The sequence below is a fragment of the Phyllobates terribilis genome, unplaced genomic scaffold (assembly GCF_046119375.1).
Source record: "Phyllobates terribilis strain yellow unplaced genomic scaffold, ASM4611937v1 Scaffold_3__8_contigs__length_932513732, whole genome shotgun sequence".
NCBI classification, from domain to species: domain Eukaryota; kingdom Metazoa; phylum Chordata; class Amphibia; order Anura; family Dendrobatidae; genus Phyllobates; species Phyllobates terribilis.
In genome coordinates, this window is record NW_027362763.1 from 368,228,627 (window position 1) to 368,253,014 (window position 24,388).

At 39.9% G+C, this 24,388-nt stretch overlaps 1 protein-coding gene across 2 annotated transcripts in view; it reads right to left on the minus strand.

Annotated features, from left to right (window-relative positions):
- The window catches only part of CSMD1 (CUB and Sushi multiple domains 1), a 2,980,041-nt gene that overhangs the window by 876,050 nt on the left and 2,079,603 nt on the right, over positions 1-24,388 (minus strand). For both annotated transcript variants that reach the window (XM_073675393.1, XM_073675394.1), the window contains exons 14-16: positions 22,663-22,989; positions 18,807-19,001; positions 18,290-18,428 (exon numbers count right to left, since the gene is read on the minus strand). In XM_073675393.1, the coding sequence (XP_073531494.1) occupies positions 18,290-18,428; positions 18,807-19,001; positions 22,663-22,989 (661 nt within the window). The remainder of the gene's footprint in view (positions 1-18,289; positions 18,429-18,806; positions 19,002-22,662; positions 22,990-24,388) is intronic.

A 24,388-nucleotide genomic window follows, 5' to 3' on the forward strand; every position in this document is an offset into this window, starting at 1 on the left:
CTGGGGGACATTCTGGAAGAAAGGTTTTTGTGATGGCTATGTTCACACGTTGCTTTTTGCTGCTATTTTTCTGCAGCCAAAACCTGATCTCTTGGCAGTAAAAAACTGCAGACAAAAGTAGGTTTTTCTGGCTTTTTTGTTGCTTTTCTTGCTTTGTTTTTGCTTTTGGCAATGCCAAAGATAAGCAATGCAAGACACATGAAAACCATAAAACATTTTTGGAAACAAAGGCAATTTGATCAATTTACTTAATGGAAAAAGATTTTTATTTGTGAAAAAATAGTGATTATTGTTAACAAAAAATCTCATGAAAACATGCACAACTGCAAATGTAAAAACAGTGGGGGGGGGGGAGTTGAATCAGTCGGGAATAGTTTACCTGATACAGTATCAGTACATTATGTAGGTTGGACATTCTTAATTTTCTCACATTGGACAGGGCTATTGAGTTGGTTAGATATTGTTCAATTTCACACATTGGCCAGTTGTTCTTTACTTTCAAACATTGGTCTGGCATTGAGAAGATCAGACAATGTTTACTTTAAAACATATCAGTAATTTAATTAAACAGTAATCCTAACATTTTGGTTTCAACTTGAGAAAATCACAAAAATAAATGTGTTTCATATCCTGCTGTACCAGCTTTTTTCACTAAAATGCAGAAAAAACTGATGGCAATTTTTTTTCTGCATTTTGCTGCTTTTTTGCACTTACTCATTGCATTCTATGGGTGAAAAATGCTGCAAAAATGCTGAAAGAATTGACATGCTGCAGTATTCAAAAAAGTAGCAGTTCTCCAGTTCAGTCAGGAAAAAAAACAATGTGTGTGCATGAGATTTCTGAAATCTCATAGCTTTTTCCGGTACTGTAAAAATCAGCTTATAATTTGCATAAAAAAGCAGCACAAATGCAACACATGAACATAGCCTTAGAGATATTGCTTCAGGTTTTGCAGTGTCACCTTTTCCAGTATGGCCCTGAACTTGTTATTTTAATGGCGCAAACGCCACCCCTATTTCCTGATAGAGAGTGAGTTTGTGAGCAGAGCCCTTAATCCTCTTCATAGTTGTTTAATTATGTATTACAGTGTAATTTCTGATATTCTATGTACATGTACCCATGGATTACAAAGTGTTGTGGAGTATGGTGGTGCTATATACAGTGCTAGCCAAAAGTATTGGCACCTCTGCAATTCTGTCAGATAATACTCAGTTTCTTCCTGAAAATGATTGCAATCACAAATTCTTTGGTATTATTCCCTTCATTTAATTTGTCTTCAATGAAAAAAACACAAAAATTGGCACCCTTTGAAAAATCATGTGATGCTTCTCTAATTCGTGTAATTAACAGCACCTGTAACTTACCTGTTGCACCTAACAGGTGTTGGCAATAACTAAAACACACTTGCAGCCAGTTAACATGGATTAAACTTGAGTGAACCTCTGTCCTGTGTCCTTGTGTGTACCACATTGAGCATGGAGAAAAGAAAGAAGACCAAAGAACTGTCTGAGGACTTGAGAAACCAAATTGTGAGGAAGGATTAGCAATCCCAAGGCTACAAGTCCATCTCCAAAGACCTGAATGTTCCTGTGTCTTCCGTGTGCAGTGTCATCAAGAAGTTTAAAGCCCATGGCACTGTGGCTAACCTCCCTAGATGTGGACGGAAAAGAAAAATTGACGAGAGATTTCAACGCAAGATTGTGCGGATGGTGGATAAAGAACCTCGACTAACATCCAAACAAGTTCAAGCTGCCCTGCAGTCCGAGGGTACAACAGTGTCAACCCGTACTATCCGTCGACGTCTGAATGAAAAGGGACTGTATGGTAGGATACCCAGGAAGACCCCACTTCTTACCCCGAGACAGAAAAAAGCCAGGCTGGAGTTTGCCAAAACGTACCTGAGAAAGCCTAAAACGTTTTGGAAGAATGTTCTCAGGTCATATGAGACAAAAGTAGAGCTTTTTGGGAAAAAGCATCAACATAGAGTGTACAGGAAAAAAAAGAGGCATTCAAAGAAAGAACACGGTCCCTACAGTCAAACATGGCGGAGGTTTCCTGATGTTTTGGGGTTGCTTTGCTGCCTCTGGCACTGGACTGCTTGACCATGTGCATGGCATTATGAAGTCTGAAGACTGCCAACAAATTTTGCAGCATAATGTAGGGTCCAGTGTGAGAAAGCTGGGTCTCCCTCAGAGGTCATGGGTCTTCCAGCAGGACAATGACCCAAAACACACTTCCAAAAGCACTATAAAATGGTTTTAGAGAAAGCACTGGAGACTTCTAAGGTGGCCAGCAATGAGTCCAGACCTAAATCCCATAGAACACCTGTGGAGAGATCTCAAAATGGCAGTTTGGAGAAGGCACCCTTCAAACATCAGGGACCTGGAGCAGTTTGCCAAAGAAGAATTGCCTACAATTCCAGCAGAGCATTGAAAGAAACTCAATGATGGTTACCGGAAGCGGTTGTTCGCAGTTATTTTGGCTAAAGGTTGTGCAACCAAGTATTAGGCTGAGGGTGCCAATACTTTTGTCTGGCCCTTTTTTGGAGTTTTGTGTGAAATGATCAATGATTTGATTTTTGCTTCATTCTCTTTTGTGTTTTTTCCTTGCAAGCAAATTAAATGAAGATAATAATACCAAAGAATTTGTGATTGCAATCATTTTCAGGAAGAAACTGAGTATTATCTGACAGAATTGCAGGGGTGAAAATACTTTTGGCCAGCACTGTCGATAAAAAAGATTATTATTCAGATTGTGCAATGTGTTGGCTGTGTTCCAGCACTTCATTAATAAAATCATTCATGATGTCCTGTACCAGTATGTATTAAAGCCTCATACACATTATACTGAAGTCAACTGAACTCACCGATATCGACGGGTTTGGCCGATGGTCTAATGATTATGGAAATGCCTGTTAACTGATGGTTTGGAGAGATATTGATCACGCATGTCCAATTTTGGACTGCCAATCATATTGTTGGCCCTAATATAAGCAGCTGGCTGGCACACATGTCAGTCGGTATCTTTCTCATAGAGAACTCATGATGGCTCAGTCGTAACAGCACTTCTGTGTATGGGACAGTCGGCTGACATGAAGAATTGTTGGTCCAGCAGCCATCTAGTGTGTATAGTCATCTGTAGTCTATCTAAATGCAATCTTAATATTCTCTACCTGCCTGGACTCATATCATTTTCATGTCTGCTCCATTATGAAAAGACTGAGACATAACAATCACTATGTTTACCGGAAAAATGTTTCTGCGAACATCATGAACTGTTATTTATTGGTTTCCGCATCTCTTCTGGAGGTGAAAATATGGAGCCAAATTTTCAGCTATTCTGAATTGGCAACAACCCATTGGTCATAAAACCCTCTAAAAATGCCTGCTTTGCAAACTACTTCCACCAGTATATTAAAAATACTACTCCCAAAATGGTAGCTCTATTATAAGCACTCAATTCCACTCTTCAAACCTTCAAACAACTTAAATCTTGTTTCTCCATTGTTGCAGTTCTAAACCGCTTTGTTGTTGGTATACCATTTATCATTGAAATGCATGGCTTTATTATTGGTGTAAGAGCAATTCTATCACAAAATTATTCAGAATATAAAAATTTTCCCTGAAGTCTCTTCTCCAAGAAATTCTTTCTGGCACAGTGTAATTACTCCATTGAGAATCATGAACTCTTATCCATAACATTAGCTCTGTAGGAATGGCTTCTTCTAATTGAAGGATGTTATTTCCAGTTACCATCTATATGAAACATAAAAACTAGTGATGAATGAGCATGCTCGTTAATGCTCGGCGCTCGCCCGAGCATCTCACTGCTCGAGATGCTCAGCGCTCCGGAGTATTTCTAGGGTTGCTCGGCAGGAGCTTGGGTCTCCTCCCTGCATGTTTAGCGCTCTTTGCAGAGCCAATGAACATGCAGGGATTGCCTGCCACTCACTGTAATGCCGTAGCCATGTTGGTTGTGGCATTACAGTGATTGGCTGGCCGCTCAGCGTCATCAGGTCTATATCAGACCTGGTGCTGCCATGCTTGTCACAGTCACTCCGGAATCAGCCAGTGTAGGCAGAGGTGCTGCTGAGCTAGGGAGAGATTTGCTTGTTTCTAGTTAGTGTAGGTGTACCAAACAATATTAGAGACACATATCCATCTCAACAAACAGTCCTTCTGAGGACTAATCCATCTTCAGAGATATCAGGCAGGCAGTGTATATAGGCAGGTAGGCAGGGTATATAGCAGACTGCAGTGCACAGAGCACAAGAGGCTCCATTCCAGTTTTGTCTGCTGCTGCTGTTAGATATTTCTAGAAATATGCTCAAGTCTCAGGGGCCAAGAATAAATTTTTTTTGGATCTTAATCCTCATTATTTGCTTAAAAAGCAATATAAAGAACACCGTTGTTCTGTGCCATTTGCTTGTTGGCACTTCAGAATGCAGCCAGGTCCTTTCCATATTACAAGGCTAAAAATCCAGCTATTTAAAACTGTGGTTTGTCCGTCACACGAATCACATGTAATTGCGCTGAAAATACTGACATTTCTGGCATCCATTAAAAATTTGTTTTCAGTGTGTCAGTGAAGCTATTGACGCCAGTTTGCTGTTCAAAATAGTTACCTACAGGCTAGGTATTTAAAACTGTGTTTTCTCCGTCACACGGATCACATATACGTTTTCAAAAAATACTGCCATTTCTGGCTACCATTAAAAATTTGTTTCAGTGTGTCAGTGAAGCAATTGACACCAGTTTGCTGTTCAAAATAGTTACCTACAGGCCAGCTATTTAAAACTGTGGTTTGTCCGTTACACGGATCACATATAAGTTCGCTTCAACTTCATTCATTTGTAGTGAGCGTGGAAGATATTGTCCTCCATTTAAAATGGGCAAGGCTCCTGGCAAGGGACAGGGACCACAGAACACCACTATTGAACACAGAGCAGTGTGAAAAGATTTTTTTTTTTATACAGTATGTTCATGTATACCCCCCAGGGGTAAATGTTTGTCAGCCCATACACTTAGTGCATGGGCATTACAAGTATAGGAGACCCACTCATTTCTAATGGGAAACATTTTTTGAGGCCCTCTAAGTCTCTTCCAAGGGGCATTGGAGTGCCTCCCAATTTTTGGCAGCCCTTGCATTCACTGCATAGGCCAACAATATGGGAGGCCCTCTCCTTTCTAATGGTAATTTGTCATTACTGTGGCCCTGCTCTATGTGTCTTTAAATTCTTAGTGGGGTTTTTCTAAATTTGGTCAGCCGTTGGACTCACTGCATACCCTATAACTGTATAGCAGACTCTCTGCTTTCTAATGGGAACATGTTGTACTCGTTACTGTGGCCCTGCTATATGTGTATTTAAATTCTTAGTGGGGTTTTTATAAATTTGGTCAGCCGTTGGACTCACTGCATACCCTACAACTGTATAGCAGACTCTCTCCTTTCTAATGGGAACATGTCGTACTCGTTACTGTGGCCATGCTCTATGTGTCTTTAAATTCTTAGTAGGGTTTTTCCCAAATTTTGGCAGCCCTTGCAGTCACAGCATGGGCATTACCACTATAGGAGACCCACTCCTTTATAATGGGAACACTTTTTTTACTGAGACCCTCCTCTATGTCTCTTCAAAGGGGTATTGGGTTGCATGCGAATTTGTGGCAGCCCTTGCAGTATCTGCATACGCAATGACAGTAAAGGAGAACCACTCGTTAAATATGGGAACAACCAAGCAGAGCCGGCTGATGTCTCTCTAAAAATAGCGAGGGCAGACTGCTGGTCTTTTAACAATAGTAAGGGCCGCCTGATGGCCCTATAAAAATAGGCTTTATGACTTTCAGAGTCCCTCCATAATAAATGAAACATGATGTGTCTGATGATGTGTCACACACCACATTGGCAGATAAGGTTGTAAAATGTTAAAATGACATTTCCCAGTGAAAATAACGTAAAAAAAAAGCACAGTAAGATCTTTCTTTAGTATAAAAAACAGAGTCTCCAATGTAACCTCAATGTAATCACATTGTTCAGCTCCTGCACCTCCTCCTCCATCTCCAAAATGACCACATCAGTCACAAGCTGAAAGCACTGCAACACTGCCTTGGCCAAGCGGCAACAGGCTGCACTGAAGATAACATGCTTAATGCTCAGGTGACAAACCGCCCAGCGCTGCAGAGTTGTTGAAAGCTGTAACACAGCATCCTGATCTGTGGCTCTCACCGCTGAACATACAGTCATGCATGGTCGTGTGTGACAATGGGTGGAACCTGGTGATGGAGAAATGACAGCGGGAGTAGATACGGTTTCCCTCTATGACAGTCATTTCACCGAGCTAAAGAATATGGCTGTGGTAAAATACAACTCCCACTGAGAAGCTGTTTCAGATTGAAAAACATTGGGCCCACCAGAGGTTTGATTCTGAGGGCTCATCTTTCTCCTCCGCTCAATAGCCCCATAGCAATTACAAAGTTAGCGCTATCATGAACTCTCCTGATGTAGAAGCCAGGGCACACCAGAGGTTTCTCTGGTGGGACCGTCTAACCCTGCCAAGAAGCAGTCCTGGCAAAGAAAAGTGTGTGGGAAGGTTCCCAGACACTCTATGGTTGCTTTTTTACGGAGGTGGAAACCCACGTAAACACGGGGAGAACATACAAAATATTTGCAGATGTTGTCCTTGCTGGGATTTGAACCCAGGATCCCAGCACTGCAAGTCTTCAATGCTAACCACCGATCCAATGTGCTGCCGTTCACCCTCTGGCTGGAGAAACTTGCACCTACTGCCACTCTATCTTCAGCTCCTTTGTGAGAAACTAATGCATTTGGTCAGCCACTGAGTCTGCCAAATAAAATTCCTGAAAAGTAAATTGGGGATGGCTTCGCTACTGGTACTGGGGGCAGTGCTAATACCATGGTGTCGTACCATAGTTTACTGGAAATATTCCAGGCTGGTAGGAGGCAAGCACATTCCCGGAGAAAAGTACCAGCAGTAATGTTCAGGGACCCACACTTGTAGAAGGTGGAGACAACACCGGGAGAAATAGTGGTGGCTGGGGAATGAGTATGGACATGAGACAGGAGGTTGTGAAAAGCTTCCACCTCCACAAACCTAAAAGGCCACATTTCAAGTGAAAGCAGCTTTAGAGTACTTCCTGGGAGAAATGACTGACGTAGATATGGTTTCCCAAGTCCTTTCACCAAGCTAAAGAATATGGCTGTGGTGAAATACAGCTCAGCAAAAAAAGCTGTGGACTGGCTCTGTACTGTCCCTGGCCACATTCACTTGACCACATGTTTGTGGGTAGGCGGTCCTTCCCAGTAAGTGCACTGGGTAGGGCACGGGTAATGTTGTGGGACCCGTGCTTATGGAAGGCGGAGACGATACCGGGAGAAATAGAGGAGGCTGGGGACCGAGCCGCCGCTGGCATGAGGTTGTGAAAAGCTTCTGCCTCCACGAGCCAAAAAGGCCACATTTCAAGTGCAAGCAGCAGCCCAGAAATCTGGCAGTTTAGTATTGCGGCCCGTGGGTGGGTCGCTGGCTGCATACTTGCGCTTGCATTCCAAGGAATGGGTTAGGGACATTTGAACGCTGCACTGGGATAAGGACGTGGACGGTGATTGTTGCAAGTCTGCAACGACAGGTGCATGGTGGGAGTCATCTTTGCATGCACCAAGGATCACTTGTGATGGGCACACTTTTAGGCAGTGACTTGGGAGTCAGAGATGCTTTCAGGGGTCTTCCTTATGCTGTTCCCATGTCTTTTCAGCACTGTATGCATGTGTCTGATGATGTGTCACACACCACATGGCCAGATAATGTTGTAAAATGCTAAAATGACATTTCCCAGTGAATGCATTTGTCTTGGTTGAAAGCAATGCAAAAGTGTAAAAACACTACGTGTGAATATAGCCCAAGGTGTGGAGGACTATTTTTGGTTTTGGTTATTTATTTTGCCTTATATACAAGTCATTACCCTGGAAAGGATGTTCCTTAACATATTTCCCAGCAAAATCCATTTTGGATTTGTTTTTGTATGTTTCATTGTGAGTCCATAAAAGTGGCATAACACTGTACCTCTGTCTACGTTGTTGACAGCAGTGACCTGGGAGTTTCCCATAGACTTACATTAGGCTCATTGCTCGGGTTGAGCACCCGAGTATTCCAATTTGCTCGACCTTAAATATCTTGAGTCTGTCCATAGGCTGGATCCCTGGATGCCTGTGTTTCCAGCATTCCTCACATGTATTAAAGCTGTCAAACAGTCACAAATCCTGTTCACAGAGCGACGAAAGCTTAAAGCCCAAGCATGCTGAAGATAATAGGTGCTCGCCCGAGCATGCTCGTAAATCTCAAGCAACGAGCATGTTCGATCATCACTAGTGCCCTCACATATATATGAACAACTTGAATGTATTCTTGCCTCCAAGTCGTCTTTCAGTTCTCCAACTAAAGGATGTTCTCTTATCTCTAAAGCACTGTGCCTGAAAGTCTTATTTTTAGCCTATTCTTCTCTCTTATCCAGTTACACAGGTATAAAATGAACTGCTGAGTTTCAGTCCCATTTTAACTAGTGGTCTAAATGGAAACAAGATGTTAAAGATTTTGTGGTATCTTGTTCTCAGTGTTTGAGCATTACAAACCCTTATGTTAAGCAACTCACAGACCTCTTCAACCTCCTATACCACAAGAGCCTTCAGCTCAATTTTCTATGAGCTTAACAGTATTTACTATTATCTGGGTCGTGGTGGACTGATTCTCCAAGATTTCTTTGTTTGTTACTTCTCCATGACTTCCATCTATTCCATAATTGCTCAAGTTTTTTACAAAGACGTTTTCTGATTCCACGGTTTCCCGGTTAATATTCTATAGGTTCTGACAGTGGTGTATAGTTTGTTTCCAGATTCTGGAAGGCAGTCTGTAAGAATCTAAAAATCTCCTTAGACTTCTCTTCTACCAATCACCCTGAAAGTAATTGGAAAACTAATATAATCAATCAATGCCTACAATTGAGCAATACCTTAGATTTTTCTCTAACTCTCTTTAAAATAATTGAAAAAATTGGTTTACTTGAGCCAATTTTGCTCATAATAAATTAGTCTTTGAATCAACAGGAAAATTTTCCTTTCCACTGCTTATTACATAAAAAGTCAGCTTTATGCTGTAAACAATGTCTCTGAATATATTCATAAAATCTTGACTAAGGTGCAATTCAGTTAGACAGCATCAGTGGCCAAAGCAAAGAAGAATACTGATAAACACGATTGACCTGTTCACAATATGTCTACTGATGAAAAAATGTTTTTCTTTACACCAAAAACATTTGTGTAAAGACTCATTGTAAGGAACTGGTCCCCAAGTTCATCGGTACATTCCAGATAATTCAGTAAATCAATTCAGTCACTTTCCATCCAAATTTATCTCTCATATCCGCTTGCTACTTTCTTCTGGTCCTCAATAAATTCTCTCTTACAGTCAAGTCAGGTACTGCTTCTGACTCTGATCCTGACATGGAGTATGAGATCAACCAAATTTGGGACTATAGGTAGGTTTGTACGATCTTCTTCTACTTGATAGACTTGAAGAGACACAATCCCGAAGAGAGATGCTGAATCCGTAAAAATTATATTAATGCTTCAATCTTGCTCAGAAGATTTCATTACCAGTGTCCTCTTTCTTACAGACTGCATTCCTGTGATTGACTCTTTCCATGCCTGTCAGAAGATACCAGTTTCCCATACAGTTACTGTTCTCTCATGTATACGCACACCTGGCTCTGAATTATCTGTGTTATCCTCTTCTCTTTTTTGTCTTCTGACCAGTATACCCTGCTGTCCTCTCTGTTTCATGTGACGCCCATCAAGACCAGCTTCACTATTCCCAGTCTCCCAGACCACGTGACTCTCTCAGACTTACAGCTTAAAGAAATCACCACATCTTCATCAGGTGAAACCTTAACTTAAAAACATAGTAAGGGTATGCGCATCTCCACAAGAGAAATTAACATGCTGCGGTCTGGAAAGACATGCCACATGTCCATGTCCGCAGGTGATCCGCAGATGCACGGAGACGCATAATGGATATGGGATTTCTTGAAATCTCATCCACTATGATGTAACATCTGGCCGCTGCGGATTGCATACAGTGCAAGTGCGCTGTGTGCAATCCGCAGCGATTACTGATCGTGTGCACGTACCCTAAGAAAACTGGCATTCATGCCCTCTTATTCATGGTTTTGTCTTAAAATGATATAAATTGTTATCAAACCAGTGTAAATATATGCTCAAAATTGAAAGATAGCAAACCTTGAAAAATATCTATGTTATGATTCTATTGGAGGCCTGTCTGGTCCATCTGTTATCATCTCTGTGCCTTCTGACATGACGTACATAGGTACAACACATAAAGTTACAATTACAGGAAATTACTGGGCGCCGAGTATGTACATCTAGCATGTATGTGGACCTTACTGTAAAGTATTATGCTCAATAACCAAATCAATAAATATTGCACTAGCAAAATTGTTACATTTGTTTCTGTTTTTCCTGCATTGGAGCCAAAACCCTCAGATTGTAAATTACTAGAAAACATCTTTCATAACAATTATTGATAAAGTTGCTCTTTGAATCCTGCTAAGGAAATATGTTATATGTGATTGATATTTTTGTTACACACAATACACAAGAACCTTGTATGAGATCAGAAGAAAAGGAAGCAAATCATATGGACTTTCCAGTATTATTCCCCAAACCATAGTTTATTACCATTAATCATTGAGAAAAAAATTAAATTAATCACACCAAAGTATAAACCCTACTGTTTTATCATCACTTGATAACCTTATTGAGGAAGAATAATTATTGTGAGCAATCCAGCTGTTCTTGGTCCTACTGTGAACTTACACCTGGTAATTAAATGTTCATCTCTGTAGTCAGTCTAAAGATTTAGTTCAACGTGTATGACTTGTAGATCAATCAGTATACTGCAGTGATAGAGTTAACCACAATATTGGCCGCCATGTCTGTTTACATTTTTTTTTCTTGAACCTTGCGTTAACAATTTTCTGCTCCTTGAATCTTTAGAGCTTAGATTTATGACAGATGATGAAGCATGAAATCATTCTCTACTGGCTATCTTTTTTTTATAACCAGCGAGCTGACACCCTCTCTTGATACAATATAACACTGTTCAGTGAATACTATTCAGATTTGTCTGTAGTGATGTTAACCTCTTGAACTATAAAGCCAAAACATTGTACAATATTCTACTTGTCATTACAGATTAATAAAAAGATGTGGATTTCAAAATAGATAAAAATGTCAAGTAATCGTAATATTGATTAATCTACTTATAAACTGCATTTGTCATGGAAAATAATTTCAAAGCATGTGAAGATAGTGAATATAGGCAAGAATGACAGCCTGCTTCTGAATTGTAATCATTGAACTTGGCAATTAGAGCAGCTATTTCTAGCTATCAATGGAAGAACCCGTAGGACAAAAATACATTTTCTGTTCCTGATGTAGTATGTCATTAGTTCATGGATTAGTCTTCCAGCTATCAAGTTATTTTTTGCTTGTGTGTGTGGCGTATGTCTGAGTGTATGTGTGTGTGATGAAAATTAAGATTCTGATTTGGCTTTTATCTTAAGTCATATGGCAAAGCTCGCTAAAGAGTCAATATTGGCTTTTAGAATTGTTACTTCCAATAGGTGCCACTAGAATTTTAGTCCTCTTCCTCTCTAAAGAGTCAATTTGCATACTTAATTTCCTAGAGGAACATTGCATGGCTTATTAGCCTCATTACACTGGAATGCCAGGCTAAGCATGTTACTCTCTACAAGTAGAAATGTTACCCCTTAGATCCGAGTCAGAAGCCTCTCATACAGCCAAATCAGATCTCATACTTTGCACTAAGGGTCAACTCTCTAAAACACTTTATCTTCAAATTGAGATTGTGATTTGGCTTTTATCCTAAGTCATATGGCAAGGCTCGTTAAAAAGTCAATATTAAGTTTTAGAATTGCTACTTCCATTAGGTGGCGCTAGACTTCAAACCCTATTCCTTTCAGAAGAGGCAATTTGCATATTTAATTTCCCAAAAGAGCGTTGCATGGATTATAAGCCTCTTTACACTGGCATGTCACACAAATGACTTTCCAAAAGCAGAATTGTCACCCTTTACATTCCAGTCAGAAGCCTCTCATTGAGCTAAATCAGATCTCATACTTTTCATTGAGGAGGGGCAACACCTTGAAACACCGTGCCTGCAAATTCAGGGTTGGCTTTTATCCTAAGTCATGTGGCAAGGCATGTTTATGCATTGACATTGACAGTTAGGATTGATACTTCCAATTGGTGGCATTAGAGTCTCAGTCCTCTTCCTCTCTGAAGAAGTAATTTGCATATATACAGTACAGACCAAATGTTTGGACACACCTTCTCATTTAAAGCTTTTTCTGTATTTTTTTGACTATGAAAATTGTACATTCACACTGAAGGCATCAAAACTATGAATTAACACATGTGGAATTATATACTTAACAAAAAAGTGTGAAACAACTGAAAATATGTCTTATATTCTAGGTTCTTCAAAGTAGCCACCTTTTCCTTTGATGACTGCTTTGCACACTCTTGGCAGTCTCTTGATGAGCTTCAAGAGGTAGTCACCGGAAATGGTCTTCCAACAATCTTGAAGGAGTTCCCAGAGATGATTAGCACTTGTTGGCCCTTTTGCCTTCACTCTGCCGTCCAGCTCACCCCAAACCATCTTGATTGGGTACAGCACTGGTGATTGTGGAGGCCAGGTCATCTGGCGTAGAACCCCATCACTCTCCTCCTTGGTCAAATAGCCCTTACACAGCCTGGAGGTGTGTTTGGGGTCATTGTCCTGTTGAAAAATAAATGATGGTCCAACTAAACGCAAACCGGATGGAATAGCATGCCACTGCAAGATGCTCTGGTACTGATACAGAAAAAAAAATGATAGTAAACTTAAAAGTTAATCACAAAAGGAAATTATGTTTATAAACTGAAGTCAGCTTTACTCCACAAACTTCTCAGTGCTTGTTTGGATGGAAGCAATGAATGAAATGAGCCTCCTTACGTGAGCAAATCTTCAATCCAGTAATACTGAGAGACAAAAGACATGCAGTGCACGGATGTTTACCCCATCCAGGTATCAGTGCACCTTAAGTAAGGGGCTGATACCTGGATGGGGTAAACATCCGTGCACTGCACATCTTTTGTCTCTCAGTATTACTGGATTGAAGATTTGCTCTCGTAAGGAGGCTCATTTCACTCATTGCTTCCATCCAAACAAGCACTGAGAAGTTTGTGGAGTAAAGCTGACTTCAGTTTATAAACATAATTTCCTTTTGTGATTAAGATGCTCTGGTAGTCATACTGGTTCAGTATGCCTTCAATTTTGAATAAATCCCCAACAGTGTCACCAGAAAAGCACCCCCACACCATCACACCTCCTCCTCCATGCTTCACGGTGGGAACCAGGCATGTAGAGTCCATCCGTTCACCTTTTCTGCGTCTCACAAATACACGGTGGTTGGAACCAAAGATCTCAAATTTGGACTCATCAGACGAAAGCACAGATTTCAACTGGTATAATGTCCATTCCTTGTGTTCCTTAGCCCAAACAAGTCTCTTCTGCTTGTTGCCTGTCCTTAGCAGTGGTTTCCTAGCAGCTATTTTACCATGAAGGCCTGCTGCACAAAGTCTCCTCTTAACAGTTGTTGAAGAGATGTGTCTGCTGCTAGAACTCTGTGTGGCATTGACCTGTTCTCTTATTTGAGCTGCTGTTAACCTGCGATTTCTGAGGCTGGTGACTCGGATAAACTTATCCTCAGAAACAGAGGTGACTCTTGGTCTTCCTTTCCTGGGGTGGTCCTCACGTAAAACAGTTTCTTTGTAGCTCTTCATGGTTTTTGCAACTGCACTTGGGGACACTTTCAAAGTTTTCCCAATTTTTCACACTGACTGACCTTCATTTCTTAAAGTAATGATGGCCACTCGTTTTTCTTTACTTAGCTGCTTTTTTCTTGCCAAAATACAAATTCTAACAGTCTATTCAGTAGGACTATCAGCTGTGTATCCACCAGACTTCTGCACAACACAACTGATGGTCCCAACCCCATTTATAAGGCAAGAAATCCCACTTATTAAACCTGACAGGGCACACCTGTGAAGTGAAAACCATTTCCGGTGACTACCTCTTGAAGCTCACCAAGAGAATGCCAAGAGTGTGCAAAGCAGTCATCAAAGCAAAAGGTGGCTACTTTGAAGAACCTAGAATATAAGACATATTTTCAGTTGTTTCACACTTTTTTGTTAAGTATATAATTCCACATGTGTTAATTCATAGTTTTGATGCCTTCAGTATGAATGTACAATTTTCATAGTCATGAAAATACAGAAAAATCTTTAAATGAGAAGGTGTGTACAAACTTTTGGTCTGTACTGTATATGTATGCATGCATATGATATGTTTCTGTGTGTGTATATGTACAGTGTTGCTCACTATTATTGGCACCCCTTCATTTTTTTATAGACTGTACAATATCTTCAAAAATAAATGGAAATGTACCATAGTTATATCCTCAGGATTTTTTAATCAGTGGTCCAAAGTAATACAACAATAAAACATTGTTTTTCAACTTCTATGTTGCAATTTCAAAGAAGAAACAGAATAAACAGCATGTGTAGCAAAAAAGGCACCCCTAATTAATGCTTGGTTGCACACCCTTTGGCATTGATGTTAGCCTCCAAACATTTCTTGTAGCCATTTATAAGCTTCTTACACTTCTCAACTGTAATTTTCTCCCACTCTTCTCTGGCAGTTTGTTCAAGCTCTTGAATGTTTACAGGATTCTTTTCCCCAATGGCAGATTTCATCTCGCCCCAAAGATTTTTAATTGGATTGAGGTCAGGACTCATTGCTTGCAATTTTAAAATAGTCAATTTTTTTCTTTTTCAACCATTCCTGTCTATTTTTGGATGTGTGCTTTGGGTCGTTGTCTTTATGGAAGATCCATGCTCTTTGACTCAAACCAAGATTTCCTATACTGGGTAGAACTTTTCGCTCTAAAATCTCTTGATAATTCTCAGTTTTCATGATTTCTGTGATATGGTCAAGGCCTCCTGTACTGGGTTCAGCAAAGAAACCCCACTGCATTATGGATTCTCCACCATGCTTAACTGTTGATGAGGTGTTATTTTCCTTATAAGCTTCTTTGCGCCGTCTGTAAACAAGTTGTTGCTTTGCATTGCCAAAAAGCTCTATTTTTTGTTAAATCCAGCCACAGAACATTTTCCCAGAATGATTGTGGTTTGTCAAGGTACTCTTTGACACAGATCAGTCATTCCTTTTCATATCTCTTCTTCAGCAATGGTTTCTTCCTTGGCCTTCACCCATAAAGCTCTGCTTGGTTTAGTGTGTGGCATATGGTACTTGTTCAAACCATGACCCCAGACTGTTCCAGGTTGGCCTTCTGGTATTTGGATGTTTGATATGGTGTTTTTACCACCATTCGCACCAACCTTTGAAGACATCTATTATCAGTTTTCCTCTTTCCCCCATGTCTAGGGAGGTTCTTGATGGTTCCATGCTTGGCAAACTTCTTAATAACATTGTACACTGTTGAAACTGGGATAACAAGGTCTTTGGAGATGGACTTATACTCTTTGGAAGTCTTGTGTTTGCTAATAATAGCAGTTCTGATGACCACAGACAGCTCCTTTGTCTTCACCATTGTGACAAAGGAACAGGGCCTATCATGTGGCTTTTTAAAACAGTAAAGTCATCTTTCATTGGCTAATTCATTTCATATGGGCACCAACAATTAATCACAGGAGAATCTCTGTTGTGATTTACCACAGTTTCCATACTAAATTAATGTAAAGGGTGCCAATAACAGTGCCACAGCAAGCTTTAGGTTTTTCTATTTTTCTCTCCCATTGTTTTTGATTATACATTATTGTTTATCATTTGCTCTTTGGTATTTAACACGAGTGCTCTATACAAAAAACTGTTTCAGTTGATTCATTTTTTTCCACATTATGTACTTAAATTTCATGGGTGCCAATAACGATGAGCAGGACTGTATATTTCCATGTGTATATGGCTGTGTCTGTAAGTTTTCATGCATACATTTGTATGTATGCATTTTGTGCATGTGTGTTTACGTGTGCATGTGTCTGTGTGTATTAATGAACGTGTCTTTGTGTTTGAATACATTGAATGTGTGTATGCATGCATATATATGCAGTTGTGCATTTTTATGTGTCTATATGTATGTATCTGTGTCTGTACATGTATGCCTGTTTCTGTTTCTATATAAGTATGTGTCTGTATGTGCATATGTATATATCTGTGTATATGCATGCATCAGTGTGTATGTTGGAAAGGGGTTTGAACTCGTTCCAACATTAAACCTAGACTAACACAATCTGCCTGGACTGCATATAAAGATCATTTGAATTCAGAGTGAGAAAACTGACTCCAAAGTTCATTTTGTATAACAATGAAATCATGTTTTTAAAGGTCTTAGTGTTGGACCTTGTTTAAAAGGAATCTGTCACCATATTTGACCCATCTAAACTATTATTATGGGCTTACAAGTTATAGACTGCTGATACATGTCCTACGTGTATACCTCATATCAGATGCCTTGTTGCAGATAAATCATCTTTTATCACTTTATGTAAATGACCTCTTCCAGGCTATGGGGAGGATGCTGCCTGGGAGATAGCTCTACCCCAGAGCTTATTTTACATGAAGGAGGAGTTACCAGTGTGATGTGTAATGGCCGATCTCCGGATCTCACTGCAGAGCTGTGTGTGATTAAACCTGACACATCTGCAGGTTCCACTGGCATTCATTAAATTAATGTTTACTGGTCAGATGGGTAAGCCCAGGCATCACCATTAAAAAGAGGCAAGTGCGATAGAATCAAAGCCTTAAAGGAGATGCAAAAGATCATCGAGGCCTGCCAAGTGGACTGTTCAGTCATTTGTAAACAGTGGAGGTAAATAATGAAATTAATTTGCAGATATCCTGGGCTGTGATAGTATAAAAACACCCATTTTTATAGCTGTTTAGATAGCAGTTTAGCACAGAGAAACCAGATGAAAACTTTTCTTAGGGAATGTGCACTTGTTAAGTGTCTGCTGCAGACATTTTTGCTGCAAATACTGAAGTGCTGGTAAGAAAAATGTAGCATAAAATATGCATTTTCGATGCATTTTAACAAATTTTTATGTGTTTTTCCCTGTTCATTAGAATAGGTGAATAACGCTGCAAAAACGCTGAAAGCATTGACATGCTGCAGATTTGAAATTGCTTCAAATCTGTAAGGAAAAAATAAGCAATGCATGCATGAGACTTCAGGAATCTTGTTCATTTTGCTGATACTAGGAAATTCTTCAGCTTTTGTAACTAAACTGCATGGAAATATGCAATAAAAATGCAGCAAATAATTAAAGTCTGCATATATCGTTTGGGTATGTGCACATGGTGTCTGTCAGGTGAAGCCACCTATAAGGAGAAACCACATTCTGAAGCAGCTTCACTGTCATTTTTCTCAAATATTTTTGCATTGTTGTCATCTTTTACTCTATGCTTTTAAGTGTGAAGCTTCCTTATGCCATTTTTTTAACTATTTTTTTGACATTGCTGTACACAATGTTCACTTTATGAAGCACTTTTGAGGTGCTTTACCAAGAGGATTCCAAGCAGAATCCAACTGTGAAAGACTTCATGTGAATATATCCTTTCATCAGGTCAAGAGTGGTGAGTTTTTGCTTTCCCCACTGTTCCCTTGCACATTCTGTTGTGTATTTTTTTAAATCCTCCATATGGTTCCAGCGATAGGGGGAGATATCACACAGTAGTAATACAGTTTAGCCTAAAGATGTACCCAATGTCAATCCTGTGAGCAACACCCCCTGTGTAAAGACCATAAAAATTAGCACCAAATAAAAAGGCCGAAATCTCTAGATCAGTATGATGGATTAGAAAATAAAGCATGAAATAGTCAAGGAATAAAATAAGAACAAAACCTGGACACTTTTGACCTAGTGACTGGTCATATATAAGAACAAACTAAAGAAGGACAATTTAATAAAGACAAAGTGGTTGAGATCCTGTTAGAAGAAGAATTACCATGAGCACTCAACAATGCTGCTATATTCCATATTCTACAAAAGTCTTGACTATATAGCCTTTGACATGTGTGTAATGAAGTGACTAGACAATAAACTTAAGGCATAAATGTCTTACCTTTCAAAAGTAATTTTAACAGAATGTCCAGTGTCTGATTCAATTATCCATTCACAATTTAATGAGTCCTTGTAATACCCAGGCCAGCCTGGAGGAAGGATAATTCCACTTGATGCTGTTAAATGTCCACCACATGGGGCTAAAGAATAAAAATCCTGAAATTAATGATTTTCTATTGAAAGATAACCTGCCAGCTGCCCTGATGTCGGGTTGGTCTTAGAAACTACCTTCCTAGTATGAATGCTGCAACATTCTTCCTTAGAGATTGGTGTTGTGCCATTTTTCAGTTACAGTATTCATCATGCAAAATGTATGAATAAATTGCTATTTTTGCATTAATATTCCCCTTTTTGAACAATCTGAGACCATCAAAGTTTCTCTATGTAACGTGTTTTGTGTACTTTTAGTGTTTTGAGCAAAATCAAATCTAAAGCTTAATAATTGAAGACAAGGCAGTTTTTTAAATAAAATATTGATCAAGCACATATCAAAGTAAGCTATGGTAGTATAATATTACCTTCACATCTTGGAACAGTAGAGCTCCACACAACATTGCCATCTTGGATAATACAAGTGATTGACTCAGACCCTTGTGTTTTAATGAAGCCTTCATCACAATGAAAAGTAACAGAGCTTCCAAGAAGAAATCTGTCACCAAACCTTTTTCCGTTTATTGGGATCCCTGGATCGTGACACTCATTTTGACCAAAGGCTGTGAAAATAGATGAATGCATTATTTATATATTTTTTTATGAAACATAGGAAAAAATCCTCATCAGTGACCTGTAGATCCATTTTCTTAATATATTGAGGCATTAATTTATATGACATCAGTCAATATTAATACACTGCTCAAAAAAATAAAGGGAATACTCAAATAACACATCCTAGATCGGAATGAATTAAATATTCTCATTGAATACTTTGTTCTGTACAAAGTTGAATGTGCTGACAACAAAATCATACAAAAATCATCAATGGAAATCAAATTTATTAACCAATGGAAGCCTGAATTTGGAGTCATCCCCAAAATTAAATTGGAAAAACACACTACAGGCTGATCCAACTTTAATGTAATGTCCTTAAAACAAGTCAAAATGAGGCTCAGTATTGTGTGTGACCTCCACGTGCCTGTATGACCTCCCTACAATGCCTGGGCATACTCCTGATGAGGTTGCGAATGGTCTCCTGTGGGATCTCCTCCCAGACCTGGACTAAAGCATCCACCAACTCCTGGACAGTCTGTGGTGCAACGTGACATTGGTGGATCGAGCGAGACATGATATCCTAGATGTGCTCAATCGGATTCAGGTCTGGGGAACGGGCGGGCCAGTCCACAGCTTCAATACCTTCATCTTGCAGGAACTGCTGACACACTCCAGCCACATGAGGTCTGGCATTGTCCTGCATTAAGAGGAACCCAGGGCCAACCGCACCAGCATATGGTCTCACAAGGGGTCTGAGGATCTCATCTCGGTACCTAATGGCAGTCAGGCTACCTCTGGCGAGCACATGGAGGGCTGTGCGGCCCTCCAAAGAAATGCCACCCCACACCATTACTGACCCACTGCCAAACCGGTCATGCTGAAGGATGTTGCAGGCAACAGATCGCTCTCCACGGCATCTCGAGACTCTGTCACGTCTGTCACATGTGCTCAGTGTGAACCTGCTTTCATCTGTGAGGAGCACAGGGCGCCAATGGCGACTTTGCCAATCCTGGTGTTCTGTGGCAAATGCCAAGCATCCTGCGCGGTGTTGGACTGTGAGCACAACCCCCATCTGTGACGTCGGGCCCTCATACCACCCTAATGGAGTCGGTTTCTAACAGTTTGTGCAGACACATGCACATTTGTGGGCTGCTGGAGGTCATTTTGCAGGGCTCTGGCAGTGCTCCTCCTTTTCCTCCTTGCACAAAGGGGGAGGTAGTGGTCCCGCTGCTGGGTTGTTGCCCTCCTACAGCCCCCTCCACGTCTCCTGGTGAACTGGCCTGTCTCCTGGTAGCGCCTCCAGCCTCTGGACAATACGCTGACAAACACAGCAAACCTTCTTGCCACAGCTCACATTAATGTGCCATCCTGGATGAGCTGCACTACCTGAGCATCTTCTGTGGGTTGTAGAGTCTGTCTCATGCTACCACGAGTGTGAAAGCACAACCAACATTCAAAAGTGACCAAAACATCAGCTAGAAAGCATTGGTACTGAGATGTGGTCTGTGGTCCCCACCTGCAGAACCACTCCTTTAGTGAGTGTGTCTTGATAATTGTCAATGATTTCCACCTATTTTCTATTTCATTTGCACAACAGCATGTGAAATTGATTGTCAATCAATGTTGCTTCCTAAGTGGACAGTTTGATTTCACAGAAGTTTGATTTACTTGGAGTTATATTCTGTTGTTTAAGTGTTCCCTTTATTTTTTTGAGCAGTTTACATACACTATTACTACCTTATTACAGCAATGTTTTTTACGCTGTTTATCTTTTGGTTAAAATTAAAAAAATACTTTTTTCTATGGATGATAGGAAAATTACTATAATAAATAAGTATATATTTGTTAACATTTTTGAACTTTTGTGCGATAATAATGTGTTTTATGTGTAAAAGTCATTTTTGAGTAGCTGCATTAGGAGATACATAACTTTTTTATTTTTCAGTCAAGGAAGCCATTTTAGGGCTAAGCTGTTAAGGGTTTTAAGGAAAGTTGACACCATAATATCGCTAGGATAGCCAACCACTTTCTCTTTCTCGGGGAGTCTAAGTACCATAACCCCAATAAATCTCAGAATGAAAGGAACAAAATGCTAGTCAAATTCTGAGACTCCAATGCTTTTAGCCCCACTCTCTTTTTTTTTAAATGTTTGCAAGTTTGGGAAATGCGCACGTGCCACTATTGAGTTTGAGCTCATATTTCAAGATTTACGTAAAAGTAACCTGTCATTAGGTTTTCCATTATTAAACTGCTGTCAATGCATTATGTCCTTCCTAATTAGGATTCTATCATACCTAAAATATTATCTCTATTCCCTGCTCTCCTGTATGGTACTCAGTGCCAAGTGGTCTGATGGTCACGTACAGACAAATCTTGACAAGTGTTGGAAATTAGTTCGGGAACAAGATGCACCCTTGTGCCATTTGATTGGCCCATATGTGAGTACCATTAGGTATATAAGGGTTGCAGGAGAGGTTACTTGACATATTGTCCTTGATAGAGCACCTGTGTGAAATATGCGTCGGGGTTGCCGTGGTTGTCTTGATGGTCCATTCATCATACTATGTGTGATGTATAGTATTTTACTAATTTCACTTAAATGGCTTTTCCTGCCTTATGGGGGTCGATTTCAGACTGTGTATCTATATAAAAGTGTGGCAGTCATCTTTGAATACATTATGTACTACTAACACTAACCCAGGCCATATGGACTCACCAATGTTTGTCTTTACTTGATCTTTCCTCTTTAAATTCCTCATATATGTGCACTTATTGTATGATACAGTAAATGTTTTTAAACTGTACCTAATAAAAATGTACTTTATTTTACTATTAAAGTGAGTGGTTTAGTGAATGCCTCGGTATTCATATGTAGGCAGTTACATGGAGTAATCCACTCCTGACTTTCCTCAAATAAATAATTGAGAGACGGATAGCAACATGTCTCTAGCCGTATACAAATATATATGTTTTTTGAATATTTGTATAATCTCAGCACCTGCTGTGAGCTCACAAGCCCAACTCCGTCAAAAGCATAGGGGTTGAGTTAGCTGGCTTGCTACAGGTGCCCAGTTGGTCTGCACAGACCCATTGGACTCCTCAACACTGAATACCATGCCAGTGAGCAGCAAATAAAGATAATTTTTAGAGGTATGCCAAGATGCAGCGGCACATGAAACAATCCATTAGGATTCTACTTTAGAGTGGGATAATGTGCCAACAGCAATTTAATATCAGGAATCTTGATGACAGTTTCCCTTTAATTTTGCAGGGAAACAGCTGTTTCACCCCTGGACCAGCCTGGCTGTTGTTATCGGTCGTGCAGTTTTACAGGCGAAACAGATGTTTCTCTGCAAAATTAAATGATTCTTAATGAAGCAGTTTAAGTACTAGAACCACTCAGTCAAGCTGAAGTTTTTAGCCATAAGCACGTTCTCTCCATGTGGGTGCAGCCTAAAAGTTTCACTCCTTGAAATCAGTTATGCACTACAGCAGAGGGAGGCGAGAGTTGGATGGCAGGAGAGCAGCTGAGAGGACCTTCTCTGATCAGAATGAAATTTCATTTTCTAGCAATGCTATTTTCTTGGAAAGGGAGAATGCCTTTGAGGAAATGTATACAGACATATACTTTTCTAAGGATCTGAGAACACATTTAGTGATACTTACTAGTATAGGTTATATTGAAGCCTCTCCCAGTTGTTGAATGATCAGACTGAAATTCTAAGCGCACAATATGACTGTTACTTGCAATCTGAGAAGGTACTTCATTCCCAGAAAATGTTCCAAGAGCAGGTAAATCTGCAATACCCTCATCCTTTACAGCAACGTAATCAAACTGTGGCTCCACATCAAAGTCATTGAAGATCAGATGAATCCTGCTCCCTGGCTCAGATATTATTAACCACACACAGTTCATGTTGTTTCCGTACTCATCCGGGTAGTTTGGTGAAAGGATGATCCCAGAAGGTGTGGTAAAGTTAAAGAAGCATGAAACTAGGGTAGAGGGTTCAAAACATGGTATTAGAAGAATATAAGAAAAACAAACTGTAAAAATATTGTATAAGACATATAATGAAACTGGACTTCAGGAGTATCTATCAGGTTTTTGATGTATAATCTGATATCACCATAAGATATTGTAAGAAAGCCTGATTCCAGGTATGTATCATTTACTGGGCTGCTTAGTGTCGTTTTCATATTATACCTGTGTTCTCTGATGGAGATGTAAAAGAGCTAAGAGTTAAACAGTATATAACCCCACCCACACCACTGACCGCCAGCTTTCCCTGTACACTGTGCATTAGGAACAACCTGCTACTCACTGATGGGGGTGGGGATACACAGATTACCCTGACTGCTTTGCGCATGAGCTGCAGTCCGGTGTTCTTTTGCTGATAAAATACTGATTGCATTCAAACTACAATACAGAGCCTAGTAAGTGACACATCATTGGAATCAGGGTCTCCTGTCCTTTATTATGCTGTTGTCAGATTAAAAAGCAACACCCTGTTGACAGACTTCCTTTAAGTTTCTATGTTTTAAATTCATATTACTTTACATATAATTTTAAGCATACAATCAAACTTCTAATATTGTCCAAAACCAAAAATAGATAATTGTTTATGCACTTACATCATGTGATGATTATGGATTTTAAAGTAGCACACAGGAGGATGTATGAATATATATATATATATATATATATATATATATATATATACATACATACACATACTGTACATATATATACCACATACATATACATACAGCTCTGGCAAAAATTAAGAGACCACTGCACGGTTCTCTAAAGATCCCCATTTCTACATGTCTGACAATCATTCCATTCCAGTGTCAGTTGAATTCCAACCAAAGTCCACCTCATTCTACTTAATGTGCTCCTGATTAGGTGATCACCTGAACCAAATCTTATGTAACGAGGGAAAGTATAAAAAACACTGCTGTGGTCTTCACAATCCTCTTGCAATAGGACAAGCTGGATGGCAAAACAAGTGCTAGGAATAGCCCAAAAGTAATTTGAATGAAAAAATAACTTTTAACCATGCCAAAGGAGTTGAAAAGAAAAGTCTTGAGTGAGGAAAAGAAGGGCTCAATTCTGGCTTTACTAGCAGAGGGATACAGTGAGCGTCATGTTGCCTCCATCCTTAAAATTTTGAAGACGGCAGTCTATTACAACAAGGTCAAGCAGCAGACATTGGGGACAGCAAAGCTACAGACCGGCAGAGAGTGAAAGCGACTCTCCACTGACCGGGATGACCGTCATCTTATGAAAATGTCACTCAGCAACTGCAGGATGACATCAAGTGACCTACAAAAGCAATGTCAAATGGCAGCTGGGGTGAAAAGCACGGCAAGAATAGTTTGTAACAGGCTC